The 24767-nt window shown below is 46.2% G+C and overlaps 1 protein-coding gene across 1 annotated transcript; it reads right to left on the bottom strand.

The window, feature by feature from the left end:
• Positions 1–194: 194 nt before the first annotated feature.
• On the bottom strand, positions 195–24285 carry GNB5 (G protein subunit beta 5). The gene is made up of 11 exons (XM_063142523.1): positions 24156–24285; positions 18556–18692; positions 16586–16627; positions 13899–13975; positions 12250–12382; positions 7554–7697; positions 6586–6677; positions 5316–5364; positions 3598–3694; positions 1431–1597; positions 195–838 (listed from the first exon to the last, which is right to left on the bottom strand). The coding sequence occupies exons 1-11, from the start codon at positions 24265–24267 to the stop codon at positions 827–829; spliced, it is 1062 nt and encodes a 353-aa protein (XP_062998593.1). The 5' UTR covers positions 24268–24285; the 3' UTR covers positions 195–826.
• Between the last annotated feature and the right edge of the window lie 482 nt (positions 24286–24767).

The raw sequence follows: 24767 nt of genomic DNA, 5'->3' as shown, positions 1-24767 counted from the left end.
ATTACATTTACTTCCCTCCTTTCCTCCAATTGCGCTCAAGGCAGCATGCAGAGTTCTCTATCCCCCATTTTATTCTCACAATAACCCTGTGAGGTAGGTTAGGCCTACCTCACAGGGTTCATGTCTGAGTTGGGATTTGAACCTGGGTCTCCCCAGTCTTCTAACCCAGCCTTCCCCAAACTGGTGGGGACTGCAACTCCCATCATGCCATGGTGGTTGGGGATGATGGGAGTTGCAGCTCAACATTGGCTTTGTTCACCCCATGGTATACAAGATCCCAGAGGCTGGGAAGAGGAATCCTGAATCGCTTAGACCTTTTTTTCTCTTGCTGCTTCTACAGAATGTGCAAATGAGCCTGCGGATACCCTGATAAAAAGCTGGAGTCTGTTTTATTTCCAAGTTGACTTTAGGAAGAAATGTAATCTCATGCAAGTATATTACATACACAATGTGCACTAAAATACTAAATTCTGTTTTACACGTTTTTTCGATAGAAGTCTGGCTTTAGAATTATTAAACTATTTCTAAGAAAAAAGGTAGTTTCAAAAAAAGAATTAAAAACAGCTTATTAATATACCACACATAGATTTCACCCCCCTCCCATTGTATAATAAAAGAATATTTACCTTTTCTAGCTAGTCGTGTTTGTGTTTGGTCAACAACGTGATAAACACTGACAATGTAGCATTCAATAATCTTTTAACTGTCACCTTGTTGCACTACGTATCTTTGCTGCAGTTTTGACTCTCGCCAAAACTGAGATTTCATGTGGCTGTTTTATCCCATGATGTCAATTTTAATGCATATTTGGATACAGCGCGGAGGATTAAGCCCAGATCTGTAGAGAGAAAGGTCAAACAATAATTAGGATCTACAAGGGTACTTGGCTTTTCTAAAATAACTTGTTTATGTCGCAACAGAAACTTGAATTATTCTCCTAGGTTCATTCACATATCCACTTAAGAATGGCATTTGCATAATAGTTAATTCCATAATTTCCCTAAGATTAGAGGCCAAATTACACACACATTGGCTGGAGATATTGGGCTGGATACATAGTCGTACTCAGAGTAGACCTACTGAAATCAATGGGACTTAGAATAGTCACAGCTAACTTATGGCAGAGATGGTACATGGGACCTTCTGCATGCAAAACATGTACTCTACCACTGTGCCCATTTCCTTGGCTGAAAAGATGAAAACACACATACATGCAAAATCATTATGAACAAAATTTAAAATGGATCCCATGTCGCAGGTTAAAGATGGGTCCTAGGGCACTAAATGTTCAAGACCATTGATGTAAATGAGTCAATTTCTGCATGAATTATGCAACATTTAATCCCTGTTCCCCAAGAAAGAAAGTGGGGGGGGGGGAGGAAAAACAAGAAGAAAGAGGAAACAGAAGGGATTGATGAAAGATTCCTTACTCTAAGAGTGTGATCCCATGATCCTGAGCAGAACGCCGTCCCATCGGGCGAAACCCTCAAAGTGCAGACGCGATTCTCATGGCCAAACAAAATAGACACACGAGCGCCTTTTAGAACGTCCCACACGTTGATGGTGTAGTCATTGTAACCAGCAAATAGTAAGCGGCCTACAGGGGGGAAATCATTTGTAAGAAGCGATGGTACTGCCTTGACAACCTTTCCAGTGTTTATATACTTCATTTTAACAAATAGTGCTCCCCCAGTGGTTCACAGAGACAATGAAGCAGCGTTTAAAAACGTCCAGGTAGAAGCACTGAAAACAGCTTAACATCTCATCCAGATGCCCTGGACCCATCGGCCTTCTTCTCAAAGGTCTGCTGATGGTGAAGTGGCAGAGAAGCCGCTCCCTCACTCCTGTCACCCTCATAGAATCATAGAATAGTAGAGTTGGAAGGGGGCTATAAGTCCAACCCCCTGTTCCTCCTCCTCGGCAATGGCAGATGCACCCGGCGTGCAAAAGGGCTGTGCCTCTTCCAAGGAGCTTTGCCATAAAAGAACAAGGTAGCGGGACCCCAAAATCAATGGGTTCATGGGATACACCAGGAACAGCATGCCTTTCCCATGCTACCAGCCGCCACCGATACAGGGCCAGCATCAAGGGAAGGCATGGTTGGGCATCTGCCGAGGGCCCACGTCCCAACAGGAGCCACTGGTCCTCCTCCTCTTCACCATGGAAACCTGCTTGGTCACCCTCCTCTCACTCTGGCTCAGACAACAGTGCTGGTGAGGAGGAGGAGAAGGGGGAGGAGCAGAAGTGTTGTGTTTCTCAGAACACTCCTGCTTTCGATGGGAGGCAAATGACAAGGCTTGCTAAGTAATCTACAAAGCTTTTATTAAGCAACAAATGTTTCTTCTACCTGAAGAGAGTCTAACTTCTTAGAAACATCTCTCTAGGCAAAATATGCAAACTAAGCAAGACAATTGTCTGTTCAAGAAGAATAGGAAGTTACTTCTCAAGCGCTTGGTGCGGAGGCAGGTTCTGGTGTAATCGAACTGACTTTCTCACACCTTCCTTCCGCGCCGTGTGTTTTAGCTTCCAGCAGACCTTAATATCAGCTAGCTTGTCGGGACGCTCACTTCCGGAAGAAACCTCACTTCCCACTGAGTGTGTAGGATTTGGCCTTGAGGAGATAAGCTCTGGAGAGGGCTGACTCCCAGCTGGGGAATCGCCCGTGAGAGCTTCCTCCCCCACTGGTACAGGCTGGCTGGTGTCTGGCACTGTGTCTTCTAGTGCTGAATCTGATTCTGGTTGATTACCTGAAACATCTTCTCTCAAAACAGGGGCAGTAGGGTTAGACATGACAAGCAGAGGCCGCTGCTCCCCGGTTCTCTGCCTGTCGAGCAAGCAAGGGGCAGCAATGATGAGAAAGAGGAGGTGGAGCAAGAGCGACAATGAGGGTGAGAAGGTAGACTCGCGGAGGGCCCATGGAGGGTGCCTTGGCCAATGGCTCTCCAAAACTTGGCACTGAGTACCAGCAGATGATGGGAAAAGCTGTCAGGGTGCACAGGTGCCCTTGGCCGCTTGGAACATTTGTTGTGCAATCAGATTTGTTTTGTTGTTAGGAAACAAAGAACAATTTGGCGGCTGCAAGACATTTCAACATAGTTTCTCAAGGATGGATCTAACACTGACAGACTTACGGGAACCGGTCCAATCCCGGAACTTAAAAAGAAGCCTGTCATCTCATTTTGGATATGTCCAAAATGTTGACTTCCTACCTTACGTCACATTCCTAAGCAGGGACCACAGGACTGCTCTCTTAGTTGACCGAACGTGTGTTGTTGTTTTGAGATGAAATGTTTTCCGTCAATTAAGCCAACCAATTCAAATCAATTAAATGTTGCAACCCTACTTACAATCCACCCAATATTTTTCCTGCCCAGCAACGAATGCAGCACCCTCCCAAAAAGCAAGCAATAGATTGAAACGACTATTTTAATGGGAGGTGAGCTTTCGCCCGGAAGGATTGCATGCTTTTAAAGGATCTGTTTCACAAAAGGAAGGTTCTTTGTAACAAGAAGTCAAGCTAAATGGAAGAGACAGCGAGAACACCTTGCTCTTCTTGCTTGCGCCCCAAAGAAAAGCGCACCCCTATTCATGACTCACCGCTAAGAGAAAAGTCCACACTGGATGCACCAAAGATGATGCTCTCTTTGGAATAAATGGCCACTTCTCTGTCCGCTCGGAGGTCATATAAACGGCACTGGAAGGGAAGAGAAGAAAAAGCAACGCCTGTACCTAAGTCCATTTAAACATAGAGATTATTCTGCAGAAGAGTACAAGGAAAAGAAAGGAAATGAACCTCTCGTGCAAGCGCTTGGGTCATTGCTGACTCCTAGAGGGACGCCTGCTTTCGCTGACGTTTTCTTGGCAGACTCTGTAGCGGGGTGGTTTGCCCTTGCCTTCCCCAGTCGCAGTTACTTTTCCCCAAGCTAGCCGGGTACTCATTTTACCGACCTCGGAAGGATGGACGGTTGAGTCAACCTGAGCCGGCTGCCTGAGAACCAGCTTCCGCTGGGATCAAACTCAGGCCGTGGGGAGAGTTTCGGGTTCAGTAGCTGCCGCTTACCACTCTGCACCACATGAGGCTCGTAGGAGTACAAAGACATTAGTAATCCCACCTATTCTACCACATGCATAAACTCGAGGGGCAAAACTACTTTCAGCCCAAGGGTTGAATTCAATTTAGAGGAGGGCCAGGATCTCTTCTCAATCACCCCCGAGTGCAGGAAACCCATTTTCACAAAAGAAACTTATCTCCATTATTTTTATATCTATCATTCAGGCTCTCTGAATATTATCTCCAGGACGAGGGGCAGGGCAAGCAGGGGAGGCAGCTATATTAATCTGCGACAGAAGCTTTTAAGCATCTATAAATGGAAAGCAATTTTCTCAGAACTGAGGATGATTCATTACCCACTGAAATCAATGGAAATATTATTATTATTATTCGATTTCAACAGATTGGCAGCCAAAGCTTAAGTAGAGGCTAGCAAAAACATTTTTAAAAATGCAGCAGCATCTTCTAAGTGGCAAGATGCTGTACTTCGCACACGGTGCAGAAATGCCCCCAACCCCAGCTCCATTTACAAAATAAGTTCCATCCTGCCAGGGGACAGCAAGACACAATTCGTCTCTCTCTAGCTCCACCCACTTTCCCCTACCCACCAATCACTTGGGGGTTCCTGCAGCTTTTGTGCAGTTTTCCTCCCATTTGGAAAGCTGGAATTGCCTCCTCTCAGGCTCTGTCACTGGCAGCAAGAGCTTTAAGCTAAATTAGGCTGGTATTGTTGGTGTTTTGGCTCCTCCCCCTTTTGACCTTCAGCTCCGCCCTCCACTGGAATGCAACCCCCAAAGGCTCCTCTGAAATGGAATTCGCACCTCGAGCTAAAAGTGGTTCTGCAGCTCTGTCATAGATAATTCAGAGATGAATTGTGGAACTCACTGCCACAAGATGTAGGGACGGCCACCAGTTTGGATGGCTTTAAAAGGGGGTTGGATAAATTCCTGGAGGCGAAGGCTATCAATGGCTACTAGCCCTGATGGCTATATGCTATCTCCAGTAACTGAGGCAGTAAACCTATGTACACCAGTTGCTGGGGAACATGGGTGGGAGGGTGCTGTTGCATTCGCGTCCTGCTTTGTTGTTCCCTGGCCGACGGCTGTTTGGCCACTGTGTGAACAGAGTGCTGGACTAGATGGACCCTTGGTCTGATCCAGCATGGCTCTTCTTATGTTCTTATGAATTCAACATGTAGCCAAGGCCATCTTTGGGGCAAGGTTCCAGCCCTCAAGCTTTTCGAAATGAAAACAATGCAACGTACTGTGGCATCATCGGAGCCGGAAGCAAAGGCATCTCCACTTGGGTAGTACCTGTGCAGAGAACAAGAAATGTTCTGCATCACCAAGATAGGAGTTTAAAGTACCATCAGTGAACGGTCAATGCTCGTAAAACGCACTGGATATTGAAGAAGTCCTATAATGTGATCGTTGATCAATAAATACAAGAGCCGGTTATCTTGGTCATGCTGGTATGTGACCAAGAGATGGGGACGGCTCTGCCCAGAGAGGCCCTGTAATATAGGACGCCCGTCACTCTACCACCCCATCGTAAGGGGTGAACGAACGAGCGACACGCCAGCTTGCAATGTTTATCCAAACATCAGCTCTCTGCTCGTCTCTCCTTGATTTGCGCTCACGTTTGCAATCACTATGCGTTTTGCACGAACAGGAAAAATCCGCAGAAAACCAACAGCCTGCCGATCGTTAAAGTTGCACAAACAACCCCCGAATTGGTGTAAACTTCCAAAATCGTGCAAACTTCTCCCTTAGACTAAAGCGCAGGCGATTTAAAACATGTGCATTTTGAGAAAGCTGCTAATTTTTCAAGGACACATTTTGCGAACGTGAAGGCAAGTTCGAGAATTCGCGAACGTTTTCGGAGATATTGGGAACGGGGCATTTTCGAGTGATTTGCAAATGTAGGGTGACCGTATGAAAAGGCTGACAAGGCTCCTGTATCTTTAACAGTTGTATTGAAAGGGGAATTTCAGCAGGTGCCATTTGTATATATATGGGGAACCTGGTGAAATTTCCTCTTCATCACAACAGTTAAAGCTGCAGTTGCCCTGCCCTCTTTTAAATCTGGTCACTCTAGTATAGCTCCTGCAGTTTTAACTGTTGTGATGAAGAGGGAATTTCACCAGGTTCTCCATATATACAAATGACACCTGCTGAAATTCCCTTTTCTATGCAACTGTTAAAAGATACAAGAGCCCAGTCCTCCTTTTCATATGGTCACCCTAGCAAATGGAAACAAAATCCTCATACATGCAACAAAGGCCTCTCTTCACCCTACCACCTACATCACCTATCACCCAGGCTGCCACTGCCATTGGGCAAGCAAAGGTAGGCGGGGCCTAGTTCTTCATGCACAGCCCTGTTCCCCCATTGGCTAGAGATAGCTGCATCGTCAATGACATCAGGGAAGCCTGTTCCCCCATCTCCCACTCCCTACCCTGCCCTATATCCATAAAGGCATGTTGCAAGTCAATACTAATGCACAACTTTGGAACGTGGCTGTGGTCGACTGACCTGACGCTGTTAATGTCTGATTCATGGGTTTCGAAAGATTGAATACACTGGCCAGTCCTCATGTCCCAGACCATGGCTTTTTTATCACACCCCTGAAAAACAAAAGTCCAATTATACCTTTGATAAGGAAAGAACCCACATGCAAAAACCATGGGTCTGTTTTGAGGATGCTACTTTTATGATGCTCTTTTAGCTCGCTATGGCCAAGTTATTTTAAAAAAGTTGTTGCGATTTATATTTCTATTTCCCAGAAGATAGCTGTGTTCGTCTATTGCGGCAAAACGAGAAAGAGTCTGGCTGTTAGAGCAGTATGACAATGGAACCAGTTACCCAGGGAAGTGGTGGGCTCTCCCACACTAGAGGCATACGAGATGCAGCTGGTCATCTACGTGTCAGGTATGCTTTAAGGTGGGTTCCTGCATTGAGCAGGGGGTTGGACTCGATGGCCTTAAATGCCCTTTCCAACTCTACTATTCTATAATTCCTCAACAGGAATCGTACAAAGTGTTGTTTTTCAGAGTGTGTGTGTGTGTGTTGGAACCCAGGCTCGGCAGGAGAAGATGCTTTGCTTGGGGTCTGCAAGAGCCTAAAGCCACTTCCAGCATCTCTGCCCTCCTTGCTAAGTTTCTTGGGGGCGGGGCACAAGCGAAGGGGGAGGTAGCTTTCTGCAAGCCCAGCCCTGCTTGCAATAAAGCTGTGTCGCCTCAATCACACACAGACACATTTGCAAGCACCCGACCGAACGCTCGTGACATTTTGGGTCAGCATAGCTATTGAAACAAGAGCAACACTTGCTTGATAACCAGGCGAGGGGCCCTTCGCAGCCACATCTGCAAACATTCTCTTTCACGTCAAGATCCCTTCCTTGGGCCAATACCGGCCTCCTTCCCTCCAAGCACAGTCCAAACCCCACACCCACACCCACACCCACACCCACACCCACACCCACACACTTTCCCCCGATTTACCCCTGACACAAAGGTGTTCCCCGTTTCTGAAGGAGCGAGATCCAGGCACAAGACATCCGCCCCGTGGCCGTGAAAACTCTGCAGCAGCTGCCCGCTTTCGACATCCCAGAGCGCACAAGTGCCGTCTCCACTAGCGGTCAAGATCTTTAGGGAGAAAGGGAAACCAAAGAATCAACCGGTATGAAAAGGACCATGGGGTCTGCACAAGCCAATTTGATTCTGTACCGATTCCTTTGGTTCATGAATTTGTGTTACGCCACAGATCCTTTTAAAGCAATGATTTGATAAAGTGTTGAAGTTCAACTGGTGATGCGTTGAGATCCATGAACAGATAGTGCCACCAATGAGACCACCACTATGTTCCATTTTTAAGTGTTCTTCTAGACTTTCAGCTTTCTGTTTATACAATATAAGAATGACACAAGCCCTGTTCAGGCGCTCTGCTCACATGTCAGGAAGGGAAGTGGGAACAAGCACGCCCACTCTGCCTCCTCCCCATTTTCATTGCCCTCTACATGTGAAGGTTGACCGTCTACAAAGAAGTGAGCCCTTGACTCACAGAGGGTCTCCACAAGATTTTAGAACCTTGATAGGGCTACAAAGAGTGTCCATGGATAACAGCAGTTGTATCAAATCATACCTCAAAAAAACCCCAAAGATAGCTATTGATTTAACAACAACACCCCAACAAATAACGTCTCCCTTTAGGGTATTAAACAAACATTGCCATTTTAGCAGTGAAAGGCTTTTATTTTTCTTTATCGCTGGAGCTTCTTTCAGCAGTGGGGAGAGAGAAAGATGACAAAATGCAAAACAGGACAGGGTTCCTTCATCTTTAATAGCTGTGTAGTGTGAAAGGTAGCTTGATGGGTGTGGCTTTTTCACCCCTGCATGACAAATTTATCCACCTGCTAAAAATACAGACCCTGCTTTCCTTGGCATGGAGATTACTCTAAAGCCTGCAACCTTTTAGCTTCATCACGCCAGGGTTATACTGTTCAATCACTGCGAATTGCATGCGAGGGACTCCGAAGTTTTCCAGTTTATAATCTGCTTTGACTGTGAAGCACTCCCATGCATCCTGCATTAATTGTGCTTCTTAGCCAAAAGAACTGACCTATTTTACTACCTCTTTAGGAGCGAATCTTTTGTTGTTCTCCGAGCGGCCACTGGGGGCGCAGGAGGAGGATTTGATATGTTTAAAGTACAAATTAAACAAATGCTTACATCTGCGTAAATTTTAAAGAAAAAGACACAAAAATTGGCACAGCAATAGATATTAAGGAGGGCTTTAAGCATTCCAAATTTGAATCGGATTGGGTCATCCGTTGATTTTTTAATGATTTTTTACATTTCTCCCCCTTAAACCCTTTCCTGGTATGCAAAGGCTCTTAGGAGCACTGCCACCCAGGGTGTGATTTAGCTAACAACAACAACATTACGCTATGGGGATAATTCGAGGGAACCAGGTACGTGGGATGAAGCTCCACCTCTCCCAACAGCCAAACTGCCTTTCGGGATGTAAAGCCCTCACAAGGGGGAAATCTAGATAAGCAGCTTATGTAGTGCCAGCAGTGTGCGTGGCACTTTACAGAGCACAGGAAGATAGGTCTCTGCCCCAAGGAGCTTGCAATTTAAAATTCAACACAGGGAGAAACAACAGAGGAAGGAGAAAGGAGTGTAAGCCGGGAGTGTCAACAAGGAGACAATAGGCAATTGTTTCAGTTAGGCATTTCTGTGTTCTAAATCAGATTCTGGAATTCCTAATAGTTTCTCTTTCTAAGAGAATAATATTTTACAGTGCTTAAAGGAGATGCCAAGGTTGTCAGCTGAAGATTTTCTCTGTGTGTGTGTGTCTCTTTTTAATATTTTCATCTCCAAATAAGATCAGTCAGAGAAAAGGATGATAATTTTTTTTTTTAGCACAGAGCTCTCCCTGTTTAATCCAGAGAAGAAAAAGAAAGGCCAGGACTGCAGGGTTTTGTTTTTTTGTGTGTGAATGTCTACTTTGCTTTTGGGTTTTGTTATCTGTATGCATCGTCAGCAGCTCAGAAAACTCTGGATTGCTCGGCTGGCATACTAATTGCCCCCTTGTGGTTGCATTTTAAACCATTTCGCTAGCAAAAAAGCTCTTACGTCATGTCTCTGCTGTCGGATCATTATAACAGGCAGTCCTAGAACGCCAGGAAGGTTTGGGGGTTAAACGAAAATCTAGGTTTTGCTTCCTCTCTGCCTATTCAATTAGCATATGGCCAACTTTTAAAGGGATGCTATGTAGCAAAACAAGTCAAACGGGAATATTTGGGAAAGACAGTTTAAACCTCTTGGTTTCAGTTGAAATAAAGGCTCCATTTTTAGAAGCTACTGCGCTCTCCGTTAATAAGCAATAGACACAAAGCAACCACTTATGACTCACTGCATGGTCCTAGGATGTTGTGTCAGTCACACATGAACTTCTGCTCCAAATAACCAGGTTTGCATATATTGACAACCCACATTACAGGTTGAGTATGGCCTGAGTATGAGTTGTTTTGAATTGTGGATTGTTGTTCCACGAGAATCCTACACTATGGTTAACTCTAGGTTGTTAACCATGAACAACTCAGGAAGAGAACCCATGATTTGTTGTTGGGTTGTGACATCTGGGTTGTTTAAACCATGGCTTGTAATTATGTGAGAACCCAGAACTGTGGGTTATTCATGGGTTGTTTCACCAGGCTACAGAGGCAGTGGGCAAAAGCACAAAAAAAACCCAGCTGCTCTACACACCAGGACTACAGTGCTGAAAAAGCATTTGGGATAAAAGGAGGGAGCGGGCAAAGGAGAAGGGAAATGAATAACCCAGGCACTGAGAAAACAAACCATGCTTTGTTCGATCATCTACCAGACAAACCCTGGGTAGGGCAACAACCCATGGGTTAGCCTTATGTCATCATGTAACATAATTCAAAGTGCATTCTGAGGGAGGGGGAAATGGTGGCCACCAGAAGCAGGGTTGCTGGTACAGGGGAATTTCACCCCCGACTCCCATCCCATTCAAATTTCAAAGGAAAAGTTCCCATCTGCGAACATTTACCTCAGCCCTAGCGTTTCCTGGTCTCCCAATCAATTTCCCTACTTGATATTCCTTTAAGGAAGCCTTTGCCACAACATTTCAAGCTGCAGACTTCAATATCACCCAAGGATAAGCAGGAAGACAACATTTGTGTTCTATATTTCCATTTCATTGAGGCGCCATCTTAGCTGTAAGCACACCAGCCTCCTGCCTCTTAAGTCTACAATTTAGCGCACTAAAGCACCACAGGTGGATCTCTGACTTCAGTTTCCATGGCAATAGACTCACATCATCATCTCAGGGTTTTTTGTATGTGTGTGTTTTTACTGGAAACCACAGAATGAAAAATAATAGCTTACTCTGGAGCTTCTCGCATCCCAGAATAGAATCAGCCAGAGCTGATGTTTTATTAGGAAGAGTTTAAATATCTGTTGAAGAAACTTGTTCTCAATTTTGTGGCAAAGAGCTCATTTTTGCAAATATGTTTTCTTAGTAGGGGGAATCACAGACACCCCTTATAAAATAAATTTTAAAAATGGGTACCATTGGCTTCTGTCATGAACAAAAACATTGCACTTTTGTTACTGGACTTCAGACGCCCTCTTTGTCAAGCACTCAGATTACAGGGGATGCAGAGGAGACCCAGCCCCCTTACCCATTGTACCTTTAGCTGTTATTTTCCAGAAGGCTCCGAGGGGCATAGTATGGTTAAAATACAAGGAAATTGAATTCCCTTAAGAGCTCTCCAACTTCCTGCTCCCACATAAACTGAGCACTATCTGTGATGCTCTAGAGTCGTGCATCTTTCGGTAAAGTCACTAATTACATTTATTTATTTGTTGATAACATTTATGTCCCACCTTTCCTCCAAGGAGGCTTACAAAATCCTCCTCTCCATTTTATTCTTACAACAACCTTGTGAAGTAGGTTAGGCTGAGAGTTGCTGGCAGGCCCAAACTCACCCAGTAAGCTTCATGGCTGAAAAGGGACTAGAACCCAGGTCTCCCTGGTCCGAGACCAACACTCCAACCACTACACCACACTGGCTCTCATTTCATTTCTATCCCATCTTTATCCAGTCACGGAACTCAAGGTACCATAGCATGCATGGGGTTCCCGGGCAGCCTCCCATCCAGGTCCTGACCAGACCTAGACCGACTTAGCTTCAGCAAGGGTGCTGCGTTACTTGCCTTCAGACCATGCCCTGGATGGCAAACTTCTACGCCTTTGCAGATTCTGACCTTACTGCAGACTGTAATACGGCAAGGAGTTACTCCCACTACGCTTAACAAAATCAACACCAGACTTCCCACGTGCTAAATTTTGCAGGGTGGGAATGGTATATAGCAACAGCAGGAGGGAGTGCAGCTTTCCGGCTGAAAAAGCATCCACCCCCCGGACAGCCTCCAGCCTCAACCCGAAGCAAAGTCACCACCGACAGACCCAACGGAGGAAAGGTGGCGACCTTGGAGCAAAGGAAGAAGTCGCGGTAAATCAGCAACTTAAAAAGTGTGGTTTCGGGGGTGGGGGGAGCCTACGGTGGCTGCAAATTGGAGGATGCATCATATAGACCATGCAATGCCAACTCGCAGCCACCACAGGCCAGACAGGGTGCCTAGACAAGCCCTTGGATGTACTTACCTGCATGTCTGAGTTAGTGAAGCTGCAAGCTGACAGGTAGTTGGTGTGCATGGCCACCGATTTCTTCTTGGCTGCCATATTCTCGTTTTTCTCAAAGGTCAGTGGATATACAGAGCATTTGTTGTCTAGACCGCTAGAGTTAAATTAAAAAAAAAAAAAACAGTGAAAGAAAGAGACCATGGAAGTGTTGGTTGCGTGATGCTGCTGGAGCACTGGCCATTCTGCTGTTCTTCACTCAGCGCTGCAGTGGTGGGTTTCCCGTGTCCTGTAAAGATTCGTTCTGTTGTTCATCTGGGGAAATCTCATTGACAGGGAAACTCTCCATTTCCTACTCATCTCCCCAAACTAAAGAAGCAGGGGAGGAAAAAGTTCGTAGAAGAAGTTAAACCCCCTACAAAATGTGTCTTAGGAACCCTTTTTACTAGCTTTCTCTTCTGGAGATTAGGCGCTGTCCCATTGTTTTGCATGCTTTAATGGCTTTATTTCTGAATTTAATGCTGCTGCTGTTGATTCCTCCCTTTTATTGTTCACCAGTTGGATGTTTTATTGGAGGTGGGATACTATATCTATGCCCAGGCATTTGACAGCAGATGATGGGGCGTTTTCATTTTTATCAAGTCCTAGTAGTTTCGTTGTCGCTTGTTTTTAACCTGTTTTGAAACTGTTTTAAATCTCTGAACATTAAAGCTTTCCTAAAGGTTATGTTGATGTGAACCACCCAGAAAGTTTTGGCTGTTGGGCAGTATAATTAATTAATTAATTAATTAATTAGAGAGCAATCCCATGGTCTCGGGACAGTGCTCTGACCTCAGAAGGGAGAGTTGCAGATCTAACCCCAGACCCTGTGTCAGAAAGGTGCACAAAGAACCATGCCAGCTGCCTGTCTGAGGTCAGAAAAGTGAACTTGGAGAAGGAAAGGGTCCATTCTGATGAGCTGGGAGGGGAGGAGATATCCTGAGCCTCCGCCAACCTCTTTCCCTCCCCCTCTGAAGCACTCTTGTTAGATGGCCTAAAAAGCCCGTCTAGCAAAAAACACCAAACATGGAAGATGGTCCTCTGCTCTTTCCGCTGTTCCTGCCCTAAGCAGCCTGGGTCTGGGACACCTCAGGGCAGCTTTCCCTAACATGTACATTGATGGTGCTATATAAATAAATAAATAAATAAATAAATAAATAAATAAATAAATAAATAATAATGGTGTCCTCCTGATGTTTTGGACTGCAACTCTTATCAGCCATAGCCATAGCCAACAAGGCCAATGATCAGGAATGATGAAAATTGTAGTCCAAAACATCTGGTGAGGATCAGGTTGGGGAAGACTATTTCTCCAGGAGTCTGCTGAATACACATTGCTTCAGGTGATGCTTCTATCAGAGATGAAATTGACCTCTGCTAGAAACAGGTCTTTCTCTGTGGTGGCACCAGTATTATAGAATTACCTTCCTAGACATCTCCTTCGTGTTTTTGTAATATTTGTTGTCTTATAATGTCTGTTTTGGTGTTCTTAAATGGGATTGATTTTATTATTTTATTAAAAGCTGCTTTGCGCTCCAGGTGGTCAGAGAAATCTACAATGGAATCAAATGAGTTTTAATTCCTAATTTTCTTAAGCCACATGGATTCCGCAGACTTGAGGGGCTTCCACTTACCCGCAAGCAATGGCGCATCCTGATGGAGCATAGGCACAGGCCATCACCCAGGTACAAGGCATCGTCACGGCATGCTCCTGAAACACAAAACGTTCCATGCATTTCACAAGCCGATTTGCAGATTTCCACCATACTGCGACATGAAATTAAGCTGGTGAACCTAGTTCCACCTGGTTTTATTATAGAGAAATGGGAGATGGCCACAATTCATGGTGCAATCCTGACTGTAACTAAAGAGGAACATATCAATGGCTACCACTCCTTTTGCCCTTCTAGTTTAGGTACCAGAGATGGATTAATAGAAGAAGTCAGAGAGGGAGGTCTTGTGCAAAGTTTGAGCATCAATGAAGTAGATTAAACAACCCTGGAAGAGTCAACAACTCATAATGGCTGGTACCCCCATTTTTGTTAATATGAGGGAAAGGAAATGTTGGTATAAGTTGGCTGTTTAATGTGTTGCTGTTGTCAATTGCTTTTTTCTTTGAAAAAAATAAAAATGTGCAAGAAATATGTCAATAAATTACTACGCAATATCAGTATAACATAAAAATGGTAGATTCTCTAGATTGCAAGCTGGTAATCCAAGCACCACATAAATTCATAGTTTCAAGTATTTCATCTACAACAGTTTATTTCCTTCAACAGCAGTCAACGAAGAATGGGAAGCATTCCCCACCCTTTCTGGGGGGTACGAATCTCTTTGACAAGGATAAGCTGCAACCTAGGAATGTTCGCTTGAAATGCTTTCACTTGCTTTTCGTTTCTGAAGGTCACCTGCATTTAGTTTCACATTATTTCCTTGTGCCTTAGTTTCGTTTCATATTAGTTGCTGTCAAGTTCATTGTCACTTTCTTTTAAGTATCAGTTTTTATATTGATTTCAATGGGAAACTACCCTTTGTTCTTCTGCCTATAACTTTGGTGTTTTCCATCCAGATGGCGTGGAATTTACACATATTCTACCACTCCCCGGGGGCGTGAGGTCTGCCAAATGTCAGACAGATTGGACAAAGAGAGCCCAGCTTATATGCCGTCTTTTAAAGCGTGACATCCTATAAGCTTCCCATTGCTTTAGATTGAGCCCCATCCTGTGCCGTTTTTTCCCTTGCTTATCAGCTTTAAATGGCACGACATTTTCAGATGTCCGACTACAAAGCTCTATATGGTTCGGGTCCTGGTTATTTGAAAGAACGTATTCTCCCTTATGAGCCTGCCCGTGCTTTGAGATCTTCTGGAGAAGCCCTTCTTTCAGTCCCACCTTCTTCACAGGCACGCTTGGTGGGAACATGGAAGAGGGCCTCTCCGGTGCTCTGGAACTCTCTTCCCGGGGAAGCTAGGCTGGCTCCCTCCTTGATGGGCTTTCAGAAGCAGGCTAAAACTTTTTTGTTCCAGCAGGCCTTTGGAGAATAATCCAGCCCTCCATCTATGTTAATGTCTTATAATTTTGTTGTGTATTTTTTAATTGTTTATGGTTTTGTTTCCCTCCCCCCGTGTATATTTTAAACTTTGTAAGGCAGCCTTGAGGCCCAGCATTGGGCAAAAGGCGGGATACAAAACAAATATAATAATATAATAATACCCCTCCAAAGAATTAGCCCTGCCGAGTTTCAGACAGATTGGGAAAATGGTACCCAATTAAGAAAGGGGTGCACAGACCCAGTAGCAGAACTACTAAACTGTAGAAATACGAGCCAGCGACATTGCAGGAAAGAGATTGCCTGAACAGAAAGAAACCCTCCCTATGTCCACTGTGACTGGAGGATTCAGGATGGCGCAATTGCGGAGAGAAGCGATCCAAGACCCTGTGTGTTTGTTGGAGACGTCTTGCAGATGCTGAACTAACGTTCCTTTGCTTCAGATTGCAGGGTTGGCATGTCTCAGCGTTCTCAATGCCTCCCTCCCCCCCTCCCTTTGGGCTTTGTACAGGGTGTTCCAGGAATCTACCCATTTGCAACGCAACACCTCCTGTCCGAAACTAATACAAGAAACTAAGCTGGAAACAAGAAAACAAGGAACTAAGACAAGGGCGCCTACATGAGTTTCAATTTTCACATTTGTTTAGTTCCACATTTGTCTCTGAAACTTGGAGCTGGGCTCACCCATGTCGTTGTGCTGGGAACCCAACAGCCATGCTCGGCTCCCTTCACACACATGAACAATTCTCTAGCTTTGAACTAAGAAGTTGGAGCCTCCTTGCATTATGCATCAGAGGCTCTCCCAGCACCTCCAAAATTCAGCATGATGTCAGACAAAGGGCCCCCACCCCCTCCAACCTTCAAGGAAATACAGGAAGAGCACAAAGAGCAGCCGGAATTTGTGGGTCCCCATCCTTGAACAAAAATGCAGTGGAAGATAGGGCACTAAGGGAAGAATCTGACTGAAGTCCTATTTAGAGTAGACCCATTGAAAACAATGGGACCGAAGTTAGTCATGAGTCCCATTCATTTCAATGATCTGCTCTAGGTAGGACTTTGGTTGGATTCTACCCTGACCGGTGAAGGATGGTGGCTCCGATGTCAGTGGGGCAGGGAATCCGCTCCAGGTTTCAGCCAGAACCAGTCAGAACTCTAAAGGAGTTCCCTAAACTGCCTAAGACCTTTCTCGTTGCCGTCCCACTTCAAACTCATCAATTCAGTCTTCTTGAGGCCTTGTGGGAAATCAGCTGCAAAAAAAAAAAAAAAAACTCACCTTATTGGTGGTGAAGGCGTCCCAAACTATCACCTTCCCATCCTGTAAGAGACAAAGAGGGGTGATGAATTTCTGGAACATGGGACCCTGTTTTGAGAGCCTTCGTGCAGTTCATTCCTTCTTGGTTTCCGTAGAATGTAGAATGCTAGAAAATCCACCATTTGTCTTCAGCAAGATAAGTATTTAGGTAATACCAAAATAGACAAAGCTAGAAAAAGGAAAGAAGTGAAAGGAAGGGTGTGCCGGGAAAGGAAGTCCACGCTGCTTCAAGGGCAGAGACGCTGGGCCACCACAGGTGAGCTACCTGCTCCCACCACCACCACCACCACCACCTGGAGACTTTAAAAGCAAGCCTGGGGCTGCAGCTTGGGAAGGGCTGCTTCAGGTGAAAAGAGGTTGTTCCAACCAAGTTATCTTTTCTTATGTGCTCTGCTCTATCCCCCTTCCTGGGAAACCTTACAAGGATCTGTGATTTATTCTAGTTCTCTTCTACCATTCTGATGAATTCTTACCATTCTTTTTTGCTTTTCGGTATGAAGAAGACTAGCCAGCCTTCAGGTTTTTTTTCTTTGTTTCATTTTTAGTTTTAAATAGTTGTGATATTTCTGCTGTAGTATAGTATATTGTTTAGTATATTGTCAGTATATTGTTTGAGTATTGCATTTGTGCATATACATATATTGTGAGCCGTTTTGTCGAAAGATGACATAGAAATAAAATGTAACACAACATATCAGGTGAGCAAGGAGTCAAATTATCAAGTCACAATATGTTGATTTAGAGGCAATATTCTAGAAGCCAAAGCGCTCCGGAACGGCCTTGCAGAGGTTATTCAATTGTGCAAGGTGTGAGGCTTTGGGGAACATTTTGGATGTCCCAAACGCTTCTCTTTCGCCTCAAGAATGTTCACCGGCAAACATCTGACCCAGCTTAGGAAGACGGCCAGCTTTTTTCTCTCTCTCTCCTGGCCTTGCTTCTGTGCCTTTAATAACAGCCGCGGCACCCCAAAATTAGGCAGGTGAAAGTTTTTCTGGCAAGAAAAGCTTCAGCCGCACGCTGGGCTGCTTGTTAAAAGGTGCACGAGCAGAGCAATGGTGCAGAAGTAACTGCCGTAGCCTAGAGGGGAAAAAGATTAGCCATGGAAGCATAGGAACAAATCCTCTACATCAAGGGTGAGAAGACTTCAGAATTGCAGAATCTAGTTTGGGGTATTTAGTAAAAAAATAATAATACCAAGCATAGACGTGTGCAGCATATTTCATTAGGGTTTGCACCCAGGGATTTTTTTTAAAAATGAACACTTATTGAGTACTCAATCATAAAGGACATTGTTTGTATTCATTCATTTATTAAACACTGTAGACACTGATGCCCTGCTCTGCATTAGGCTTGCCTGACCACAGGTGGGCTGTTGCAGCTGGGGGTGGGAAGAAGAAGAAGAGACGCTCCTCAAGCCGCACCACTGGTGGGGCGTTGTGGTGACACTGGCTGGAGGAGGGGCTTCCGAGGTGATATTAGCCTTCAGGGACCCTCCTTCTGGCCTCTTTGAAGTGCGACTCCCGGCAGAGAGGCTCCCAGAGGGGCAATTACTTTTCACTCCTGCTGCTGGGAGGCAGCGGTTCTGCAGCATGGTGGCAGAGCAGCCAGAGACCAGCCGGAATATTGTTCCTGCTGTGTCTGGATCCCTACTCAAAGGCACCCTCATTTTGGCCCTTATTGCTTGAGATATTAGGGTGTGCCTTGGCACACCAGGCACACCCCTTGTGTACACCTATGACCCCGAGGTCCACCAACCAGTGGAGGCTAGTGGCTCCGATGTCAGTGGGGTGGGGAATCTGCTCTGGGTTTCAGTCAGATGGGAGTCAGAAAGCCTTGGTGATCTACTGAAAATCAGCCAGAGATCCACCTTCTTCCGATCCTGCTCTAGATAGCTACTGCTAAGTGAGCAACATCAAAAAGCATTTTTTTACCTGGGAAGAGCTGACAATTCTTCTTTTATCTTTGCACCAGTCCATGCAGAGGACTTTATTGCCGTGGCCTTTTAGCGTCCTTCGCGTCTTCATCACAAACTGGCCCAACGCCTCCACGCGTTCCGCCACCTGATGCACTGCAAGGAAATCAACGCAGGAAATCATTATGCATTGGCGCAACCGTTACTGTCTTACCAAAGCCTGTGAGGTAAGTTGGGCTGAGAGATGGTGACTAGCCCTAGGTCTCCCGCGGACCTTCACGACTGAATGGGGATTTTCATTTTCATTTAATAAATCCCGAACATTCAGGGATGGGGTCTGGAATTGTTGATGAAGAGGCCTGTCCCCTGCAGGCTTCTACTGTGATTTTGGGCCCTGCCAGGTTGTGACCCAGGAATCATCTCTGCAGTGGGAGAGGACGCAAATGCAGCTTTCTCCCACTTGTTTTCCACCAGTCCTCTCATGACAAACGGGGTTTCCAAGTGTGAGGGGGCAAATGAAAGCTGAGAAGGTGGTACTGGGTGGGAGAAACTGTAGCTATCTCATCTCCCACCCTGTGCTTCAGAATTTAAAGATGCAGCACAGAGAACTTAGCTAGGAGCAGATACCTAAAATGTTTAGGACAAATCCCTCCTTTGTTCAGGTGGAACACTGAAGGCCAGACCCAAAAGGCTTCTGGGTGCCCCCTTCTTATTGCCTTCACTGGCAGGGTTGCCACTTTTACTTTTTGGCAGGACTCCCGAACTCACTAGCGATGGGTAATGCCTTATAGCTTATTTGGCAGAGGCTCAGACAACCTATTTCTGTCTCTTTAAGTCTCACGTTGATGGATTATTCGCCTCCCCAAAAGCACTCACTCGCATCTCGCCCCTGAAGCGGGAAGGATCCTGTTCTCAGATACGAAACTGAGAGGAACAACTTCATGCAGCGAAAGAACTAAGGCCCGAGTCGGAACTATAGTTTTTGTTTTCACAGAATCAAAGGCCATTTGAAAAAAGCACCACTGCTCATGCTGTAGGCTCATAGCCCATTTCTGGCTCTGGTTAAACAGCTTCACTCCCCTACGTATGGTGGGGAGCGAGAGCATGGGCTCCCTCCCTGCCAAATCAGCACGCCTGACCCAATCAATATCCTAGCTAAAATCCAAGAACTGAAGGTTCCACTTAGGACCGTGTGTATTTGGCTTCTACATGTGTATGATTTATAAGCATATTTTGCCCATGTGTAGTTGCCCAATGATGGAAGGTGGGGCAGGTTCATAGGGTGGAAGAGAGGAGGTACAGTCGTCTAACCGGACTCATTCTGGTGGGATGCATTGGTGTTTATATTGGAGCATATCTAAAAAACAGAGGTGGGCATCAAATGGCTTCTGCTATGCTGTCTCGTTCTCTGGTCTTGATACTGCCAAGCCCCTCTGCTTCAGAAGACTCAAAGCAGAGGAGGCATCATTCAGTGAGCCATCATCTGGGCCTGAGGACGTGGCTTTACCAGACCCTTTGGACACAAAAGGCACTCCTCCCCCATGCACTCCTCACCATTCCCATGACACAGGAGCCATTTGGCTACAAAATCAGAGCTGGTGGGGTTATCAACAGTCTCAGTTCATTCAGCCTACATAAAGCCTCAAGAGACCTCTGCACATTGCTGAGACAACAACTCTTCCTGAGTGAGCTCCAGTCAGCATAGAGCTGTCCATGGTCCTGACAGACCCTGCCTTGTCTGAACTTGACTTTGCATGACAGGACTTGACTCTACCCCACCTTCTCATAAGTGCAACTGCTTCAAATTGGCTCCCCTGGGAACCTTGAGCTGAGCTAGACCTTGAAAGGCGTGGCTTTTGCACTCTACAGTATACAATGCTTTATAATTCATGTTAACACCTTAATTAGGCCAACCAGTTACAAAAAGGTGCAAACATTCAAGATCTCCAGACCTCTTCATCAGGCAAGATGTTACAAAAAGGGGGATGGGGGGACGACTCTCTTGTTATTGAAATCATGGGGTCTGCATGATTGCAATTTTGAAATGAAATAAGGGAGGAAGGCTCTGCTGTCCCAACTGATTGCAACCTTCCTCTCTCTCTCCTGCCTGAAATATACGTGTGCTTTTGCATATGACTGCTTGATAAACCCAGTACAGCATGGCTGCCTGCAGGATTATGGGAATTGTAGTACAACACATCTGGAAGGCCCCAGGTTGGGAAAGGCTAACCTAGGATGACAAGCTTCTAAAATGGAGGATTAAAGACAGATGTTCATGAAGGCACATCATGAAATCCTACCTTCTTGCTCAAGGTATTTGCTCTTAAACCGCCCCCCTCCCCAAAGCTGTGTTTTAATCTTAAAAAAGGGAAATAAAGGCCAACTCCATGTTAGGCATAATTAGAAATGGGATTGAGAATAAAACTGCCAAGACCATACTGCCTATATACAAATCTATGGTGCAACCAAACTTGTAATACTACGTACAGTTCTGGTCACCACACCTAAAAGAAGATATTGTAGAGCTGGGGGTGGGGAGGGAGTGCAGAAAAGTGCAACTAAAATGATCAGGGTGCTGGAGCATCTCCCCTATGAGAGAAGGTTACAACAGCTGAGACTGTTTAGTTTGGGGAGAAAGGAGGGTAAGAGGAGACATGATAGAGGCGTACAAAATTATGCATGGTGCGGCAAATGTAGATAGGAAGAGACTAGACACTAGAACCCAATGGGGGTCAGAACAGGAAGCTAAAAGGTGAGAGATTCAGGACAGATAAAAGGAAGGGCTTCTTCACACCGTGCATAGTTAAACTATGGAATTCCCTGCCACAAGACCTAGTGACGGCCACCAATTTAAATGGTTTTAAAATAAATAATAATAATAATAATAATAATAATAATAATAATAATAATTCCTGGAGGAGACGGCTATCAATGGCTACTAGTCTTGATGGCTATGTGCTACCTTCAGTATCAGAGGGAGTAAGCCCATGTACACCAGTTGCTGGGGAACATGGGCAGGAGAGTGCTGTTGTACTTGTGGGTTCCTGGTTAACAGCTGGTTGGCCATTATGTGAACAGACTGCTGGACTAGATGGACCCCTGGTCTGATTCAGCATGGCTCTTCTTATGTTCTTAAAACCATCTACAGGAGGCACCCTAATCTGGTGCCCTCCAGATGTGTTAGATTGCAATTCCCATCATTTCTGGCAGAAGCCACATTCTGTGGAGCTGCATGTGGAAGGCTAATTAATAGGTATTTTATACATGACATGGAGGATCCAGGTGCAAAAGTAATTATAGTAATCTTATAGGAAAGAGAGCTGGTGTGCCGTAATGGACACCGTGTCAGAATTGGACCAGGGTGACCTGGGTTCAGGCTCCACTCTTTCAGGGTGACCTTCAGCCATTCTCTCTTGTCTTTGCCTAGCCTAGCATAATTCACTGGACTGTTTCAAGGATAAAATAAAATGTCCATTACCCTGATCTCCTTGGAGGAAGTAGAAGACGCAACTCTATTAAGTAGATCACGGATGAGAAAGCTTAGACTCTGCAGATGCTGTTGGACTCCAGTTCCCATTAGCCCCAGCCAGCATGGCCAACGGTAAAGAACAATAGGAATTGGAGTCCAACAACATCTGGAGGTTCAAAGGTTCCCCACCACTGAACTAGATCATGATATAATTAGCAGTGATTATTTCTACAACTCTGTGCATCACAGAGTTCTTCTTCTGGTCTCCTGCCTGTCCCCCAACCCCAAATAGCATTAAAATCCTGATGGCCATTGTTCTTCCTTTCTGAGTAGCTGATCTTATTTCCTTCTGCTCGAAAGATCGCCAGGAACAAGCAAGGCTCAGGACTCACGAAACCACGAGTGCTCTAACAATTAAAAACAAACAGACAAGCCCTCCTTTTCAGTAAGTGACCAGAACAATCTGGTAGCTCTACTTCAGCTCAGCCTCATGCAAGCTGCCATCCTCCAGATCTCTTGGTCTACAACTACCATCATCTGCTAGTCATGATGGGAGTTGTAGTCCAACATATTGGGGGGGGGGAACGCCAGGTTGGGGAAAGCTGCTTTATCTATTTTTATTTTATTTTTATTTATTATTGCATTTATATCCCGACTTTTTTCCTCCAAGGAACCCAAGGCGGCGTACATAATCCTCCTCCTCTCCGTTTTATCCTCATAACAACAACCCTGTGAGGTGGGTTGGGCTGAGAATTTGTGACTGGCCCAAAGTCACCCAGTGGGTTTCCATGGCCAAGTGGGGACTAGAACCCGGATCTCCCGACTCCTAGTCCAGCACTTTAGCCGCTACACCACACTGGCTCTAGCCTCACTGTGGCACCAGAAACACACACACATTCACTTAGGGAAGAATCACAAGCAATGCAGGATGGGGTTGGGCAGAAAAAGGAAATATGACCGGGCACCGTTTTCCAAGCAGGTGTGGGCAAAAGCATCACCTACAGAGATCTCCTTCTTGAATGCAGCTGTTAAAGGGGACAGGGGCAGTGGTGCAGCTGGGTCATTGTGGACCCTGGGCTTAAACACCTTATGGGTGGGGTGGGGTTCTTTAGAGAGCCTTGTGCGAAGTACACAACCAACACCGTTCTTCTACGCACACCCCAACGGCCGTCCCCTGCTTCTCAACTGCTTCTACGTTCCTGATATGTTAGAACAACAATATAACGGTTTGCCAAGCCTATTAAGAACTCTGAGAATGTGCAGTTTTGCATTTGAGCCTCACTTAAATCATCGCATCATCGTGACGGCAAGAACAAAACAGAGTTTGCTTCTGCTGCCCTCAACACCCGCCGTTTTCCAGGTAGCGATTTTGGGCCCCGAGGTCCAACCGTAGCTGCACCATGGGACAGAAGCCCCGCTGCCTACCTGCCCACCTCCCTCACTGGCATCTGGTCACCCTAAATGCTCTCTTGGCCGGCATCTGCCGGCACCATTACAAGAACCAGGCATCGCGTCCTCCTCCGGTGCACACCCACCGCTTGCATCGCCTGGCCTTTTGGCCGCACTGTTTACATCCATCTCTCCTCCTCCTCCTCCACCTCCTCCTCCACCCATCCTTTCTCCCTACCCATGGAGACTGTGTGCACCTGCCAATTTTGGACAGCACTTCGTGCATCACACAAGAGAGACTCTGTACCCAAAAAAAGCTTCTGCCACAATAAATCTGTGACGCCTTTAAAGCAATAATTATAATAATAACAACAACAGCAACAACGTGAAGGCTTGCAGCAATAGAATGAACACAGCACTCCCCCTCCAGACATTCCAGCACAGTGGATTTGGGTCGTTCCTTCCACCCACGTCACTCTCTCAGGACCATAGCGATGGGCAAGAGACAGACGGCAGGGGGCTCTGTCCCACCCCCACCCCAAATCACCCGCCCTGGACAGGGGGATCAGGGCGGCTTTGGGGCAGCAGCAGCAGCAGCAGCAGCAGCAGCAGCCTCTCCTGCCTTCCCTGGGGATGTTTCCCCCCTCCACTCTCCTCCTGCCATCTCTGCCTGCAAGCCACAGCCCCAGTCAGCAGCTGTGGATGGAGGGCAGCCCCCAGCGCCCCCACCCCACCCCACCCCACCCCCGGCCTCGACTCACGTTCCACATCGTGCAGCTTGGCTCGTTCCTCCTCCAGCTTGCCTTTGAGGCTCTCGGCCTCGTTCTTCAGCGATGCCAGGGTCTCGTTCTCTTGCAGCCCCTCGGTTGCCATCTTTGCAAAGGATGAGAGAGGGAGGGAGGGGAGGGAGAAGCGGGCAGTGAGAGGGGGGCGGAGCTCCGCAGCCACCCGCCCATCCCCAGCGGGGAGGGGGTGGCGGCCAGGCTGAGTGGCTATTCCCGCCCCCTCCGCGCTGACTGACACTCCGGGGCTGCCCTACTGCCTTATAACGGTTTATACCAGATTGGACAACGGTTTGGGCCCAGGACACATTGCATATACTGCTTTCAAATTGTTTTCAAGGTGTTATATCCTGCTTGGTGTAGATCTGGGGGCAGAGGCAATGGCAGCATCATTCTAGAGGATGCTCTAAGAGGATGCTCTGAGAAAGGGCAGCGAGCGAGTGAGTGAATGAGTGGGAGGCATTAGGGTCAAAGGAAAAGGCACCTGGAGGAAGAGATGACTCAACCGTGGTGCTGCTAGGGCTGGACCCTGGAGATAAAGTCCACCCCACCCCACCCCAAATGACCACCCAAAGAGGGACAGATGCAGAT

Source organism: Elgaria multicarinata, chromosome 16, assembly GCF_023053635.1.
Source record: "Elgaria multicarinata webbii isolate HBS135686 ecotype San Diego chromosome 16, rElgMul1.1.pri, whole genome shotgun sequence".
In the NCBI taxonomy this organism is placed as follows: domain Eukaryota; kingdom Metazoa; phylum Chordata; class Lepidosauria; order Squamata; family Anguidae; genus Elgaria; species Elgaria multicarinata.
This window is presented reverse-complemented; position numbering and strand designations above follow the sequence as displayed.